The 4,779-nt window shown below is 49.3% G+C and overlaps 1 protein-coding gene across 1 annotated transcript in view; it reads left to right on the plus strand.

The window, feature by feature from the left end:
* Positions 1–3,243, plus strand: part of UMODL1 (uromodulin like 1) — a 67,643-nt gene extending 64,400 nt beyond the window's left edge. Inside the window, exons 19-20 of the mRNA XM_019666001.1 lie at positions 817–1,023; positions 2,832–3,243. Coding sequence (XP_019521546.1) covers positions 817–998 — 182 coding nt within the window. The 3' untranslated portion in view covers positions 999–1,023; positions 2,832–3,243. The remainder of the gene's footprint in view (positions 1–816; positions 1,024–2,831) is intronic.
* Positions 3,244–4,779: the final 1,536 nt, after the last annotated feature.

Here is a 4,779-nt window from a genome sequence, read left to right on the forward strand (position 1 = left end):
ATTCATCCATCTACCTATCCATCCATCCCCCTATCCATCCATCCACCTATCCATCCATCCATCCATCCACCTGCCCACCCATCCATCCATTCACATCCATCATCCGTCCATCCACTCACCCACCCACCAACCCATTCATTATTTCTACTGTACGTCAGGCACTGTTTTTTCTCTGCAACATGGGTGTGCTACATTGTACCTCGTTCCTATCCAGTCATCCTTTGATGGACACGTGGGTTGTTCCCTCCTCGGCTGTTGTGAAGAGTGCTGCTATGAACACGGGCGTGCTAGTATTTATTTGAGTCCCTGTTGTCAGTCTTTTGGGTTCACGTGCTCCTGTGTTCTTATTGCCTCCCGGCATCTGGGGCAGCCTGACTCCTCTGTGCCACAGAGCCTGTGGGCCTGTGTGTCTCCATATGGGAGCCCCGCGGAGCTCCACCCCGGAGGGCCTGCTGCTCCCACATGGCCTCCTTCTCTTGGCTGGTGCTCCCTCAGAGCATTGGGAAGGCTGAATGTTCTAGATGCTGCAGTCTCCCGGGCTTGGGACACCTTCCTCATCACCTTTGGGGACCCACAGGTACATGGGCATATACCTCATGGTCAGGACGCTTCGGATGAATCACATCCAGGTGACAATGTTACAAAGTAGCAGACACGCATGGGGAGCTCATTGTCCCCAGGCTCTGTCCTGAGCCCTCTACGCCACCCTCTCCACACCATCTCGGTGTCGGGACCACAGGTGGTAGCAGCCCACGGAGATGCAGTCCTCCTGGTTTGGGCAGACCTCCCACCTTGTGCCTGTCTCCTCCCCTACAGGTGAGTTTCCAGGTGCGAAGCCAGGCCTGGCACCCGGCTACATTGTCCTCATCGTGGTGGCCATCTTTGCCTTGGTGACAGGGGCAGCCGCCCTTCTCATCATGCGCTACCAGAGGATGACCGGGAAGTACAACTTCAAAACCCAGTCAGACGACTTCAGCTACCAGGTGTTCCATGACTAGAAGGCCCCGGCCGCCCTGAAGGCAGGTGAGAAGCGAGACACGAGACAGGTCCGGTGCACAAGTCCTGCCTGCGCCGTCGATGCAGACCACAGTGTGTCCCAGTGGCTTTGGCAAAGGTGGATTTTTGGGTGTCAGTGTTTCATGCTTGTGATTTATAATAAGAAATATATATTTGGTCTTTGTCCACTATTCCTGGCACAGAGCTCCTAAAACCTTCGGTTTCCTAAGTGATGGGAGCGGTAAAGGTGACTTTTATTATGTTAATGAGATGACTCTTGGAAAGCACCCAAGGTTGGGGCTAGTTGCCAGGAGAACCAACCATGTGATTAGAGGATCGGAACTTTCAGTCCCACCCCGCTGATCTTCTGGGAGGGGGGAGGGGCTGGAAGTTTAATCAATCACCAAATGTCAATGATTTAATCAAACAAGCCTATGTAAGGAAGCCTCCGTGAAACCCTAAAAGGACGGGGCGTGGGAGCAGTTACCTAAGATATCCACCGTTCTCAAGGTGAGGTGCCAGGCATCCGGCAGTGGACACAGCAGCCATTGGGGTCCGGTGGGAAGAGCCCTCCTGGGATCCTTGCTGCCTCCTGTCGCTCAGCGGAGTGAACAGCAGTGGATTTCAGTTCACGGTGACACTCTAATCATAAAAAGTTACCTGCCTCAGTGTGGCGCCTTAGTCTCTGCTTTGGGTCATGAAGACCCTCTACTCACTGACACTGTTCCATCCATGTCTCCTGTCAGGGGTGCTGTCGTATGGGATGTGCCCCCCGGTGACAGGCCCCCACTCCCCATTTCCTCGCTGGGGCCAGCCGCTTCCCCAGCCAAAGCCACCTTCTTTGTGTTGGTTCCTTATTCTCTTGAGGTAACAGATATTTGAAACAACTCAGCAAAGTGTGGTAGATGCTGGCTGTAGCCTTGAAAGCAGGACATTGGTCCCAGGGAGCTCAAGTGACGCTCCCCCTTCCCCCCCCCCCTCCTGAGGCACACAGCAGAGGCAGATCACAGCACACTTCTCCACGAGGTGACATCCCTTGCTAGGTGACTTTATTTTCATCAGAGAAAGCGTCACCTGCTCTCCTGCCCCCTTTGCTCCAGGAACACCTGAGAGCGGTGTACCCATTATCCCAGGTCTCGGAAACTTACAGCCCCGATGGAAGGGCTAGGCCAGGGCCAGAGCCTGCCTGGAGAGAGTTATAAGGAAATTTCAGTGAATTTTATTTAATATTTAAAATGTGAATCACAAACACAGGGCCAATGCTTGTCCGGCTAAATGTCCCAGGAAATCTGGTGTGTGGGTGTCAAGGCTGGGCTGGATGTCTCCTCCTTGAAATCCAAACACCAGAGGGAATACTGGCCTCTCTTCTTATTCTCCTGGGGCTTTGGGAAAACATCTAATTATGTCTCACGTTCCTGCAAAAATCTGCTCTTTGAAAAACATCAACCAACCACCCAACCCTCCACACGCCGGTTGGCACTCAGCATGGGAGCCCTGTGTCCAGGGGGTTCCCCACAGATAGCACAAAGGCACAAAGTTCCTGAGGATGTGGTGGTCCAGCTCAGGTGTGTGCGCCAGGCACACCTGCCCACTGACATGCCCGAGCTTCACTCACTGGAGGCCAGGCCACAGGCACCGCAGTTCCAGTTCTACTGTGCCTCCTGAGAGTCACCGCCCTTTTGTTTGAGCACAGCCTCTCACTATCCAGCCAGCACAGAAGTTGTGTCCTCAGGGTTGGTGGCAATCCTTTACTACCCATACTCCAGGGGGTTTCCTGTATGAGCCTCTCCTTTGCTGCATGCAAACTGACCCAGGTGAGATTCTTCCTCATGCAGGTAGCTGTGAATTGAACTCGGTTCTTAATTCATCAAGCATTGATGGAAACCTACTCTGTCTCACATCTAAAGCTTCCATCAGCCCCCAAGATGATGAAAACACAAACTTCACCTGCTCCCAGGAGGCCTGTCGACTGTGTAGGTTCCAGACAAGCAGGCAAGTGCGAGGAACCATTGGAGAAGTGTGCAGGGTGTTGGAGATGCTTGGGACTCCAGACACAAGAACCTTCAAACCAGGCGTGAACGCAGCTCTGCCATCATCCAAATATCCCCCATGACCCCAGAGTTCCCTTTACCATCCATATTGGTCCAAGTGGCCCTTCCTGGTTTTGCTCACAACTGACATCCATCCATCCATCATCTATTCATCCATCCCTCCCTCCCTCCATCCATCCATCATCTACCCACCCATTCACTCATCTACCCATCTATCTCTCTATCCATCTATCCAGTGAGCCATTCTACACTCTGTCTAGTATATAATATTCCTCATTTTCAAAGATACTTGACAGTGCACTTGAAGCTCTTTTAACAATAGGTCAATAATAAATACGTTGCGGTGTCATGTTTAGTAGATGCAGGTGCGCATCACCAGGATAATGTTATTTACACAGAAGTGACTCAAAAGGTACTCCATTAATATGAAAATCTTTATAATAAGTAAAAATAACATAACTTATTCACTACTTTATATTTTCCCAGTCATGTTCACAGCCATTATAATCCTGCCACAAGGGGAGGTACTGTTTACCCATTACCCAGTGGGAAACCAGAGGAGAAATGGGGGACTTATTTACTGAAGGTCACAAAATGAATTAATGAGGAAATGGGTCTAGAACCTAAATGGTTTAGTTTAGAATTTTCTCCATTATGTCACGTTAACCGATGATGCTTTTTACTTTACTGAAAACAAATTGAATTGTGTTGGATAGTTAACACCTGAAAGTATAGTGTTTTTCCTTGATAAACTTAGAATTATAACATGATCTTTAGGTTTTGACTCATGAGATTGATTTTGTTGAATGTAATTAACCGCCATTAATACAAACATTTGGGGGAAAGTAAGTTTTTTAAATTTTGTTGGATATTCTCAGAGTCAGTAGAGTTACCATGTGTAATACTGCAGATAACCAATTTTGAACAAATAGAATAAATTGCATATGACATTGAGACGTGACTGTGCTGACTGCTCTGTGCGGTTCGGATGCTCACCCAGCATCCTCCAAGGGCCGGGTACTTTGGTGCACATTGTGGGAACACCAGGGGCATGTCACTGACCCTTCTTGAGCTGCATTCATTTCTTCTGACGTCGGCTCAGGACCTATGTCTTCTTTTTCCCGAAGAAGAGAAAATAAACATGCAACAGCCCGGGTTTTGCACCCCACAACTGTGTGGCTCTTTGGACTTAAAGTAGTTGATATGCATTTTAAAACTCCATCTTTAAAACTTCATCTACCAGTCTCATGTAATCGCAAGAAATATGCTATGTTTATTCATCTGTGTTTTCCGCAGTCATGGAAAACCTGGCCTCCTGTCTCCTTCCTTCAGCTGCCCCAGTCTCTTCCGTGGCAAATATTTCCTGAGCACACACCGTGTGCCAGGTCTGGGCTCAGTGCTGCTCATGAAAGTGTGAAAGAGCAGGCTGAGCCCGGCCCTCGTCAAACACATAGTCTTATCGGGGAGAGAGACACTCAAAGCAAAAGATGATGGGAGCCATGATAAGTGCTGAGAGGGACAAGCACATGTATTCTGTGAGGTACCCCTGACCTGGTCCATTCATCTATCCATTCTCCTCTCTATCCACTCATCCATCCATCCATTCATCCATCCATTCTCCTCTCTATCCACTCATCCATCTATCCGTTCATCCATCCATCCATCATCCATCCATCCTCCATCCATCCATCCTCCATCCATCAATCATCCATCCATCATCCATCTATTCATC

Source organism: Hipposideros armiger, unplaced genomic scaffold (assembly GCF_001890085.2).
Source record: "Hipposideros armiger isolate ML-2016 unplaced genomic scaffold, ASM189008v1 scaffold_458, whole genome shotgun sequence".
Lineage (NCBI taxonomy): Eukaryota > Metazoa > Chordata > Mammalia > Chiroptera > Hipposideridae > Hipposideros > Hipposideros armiger.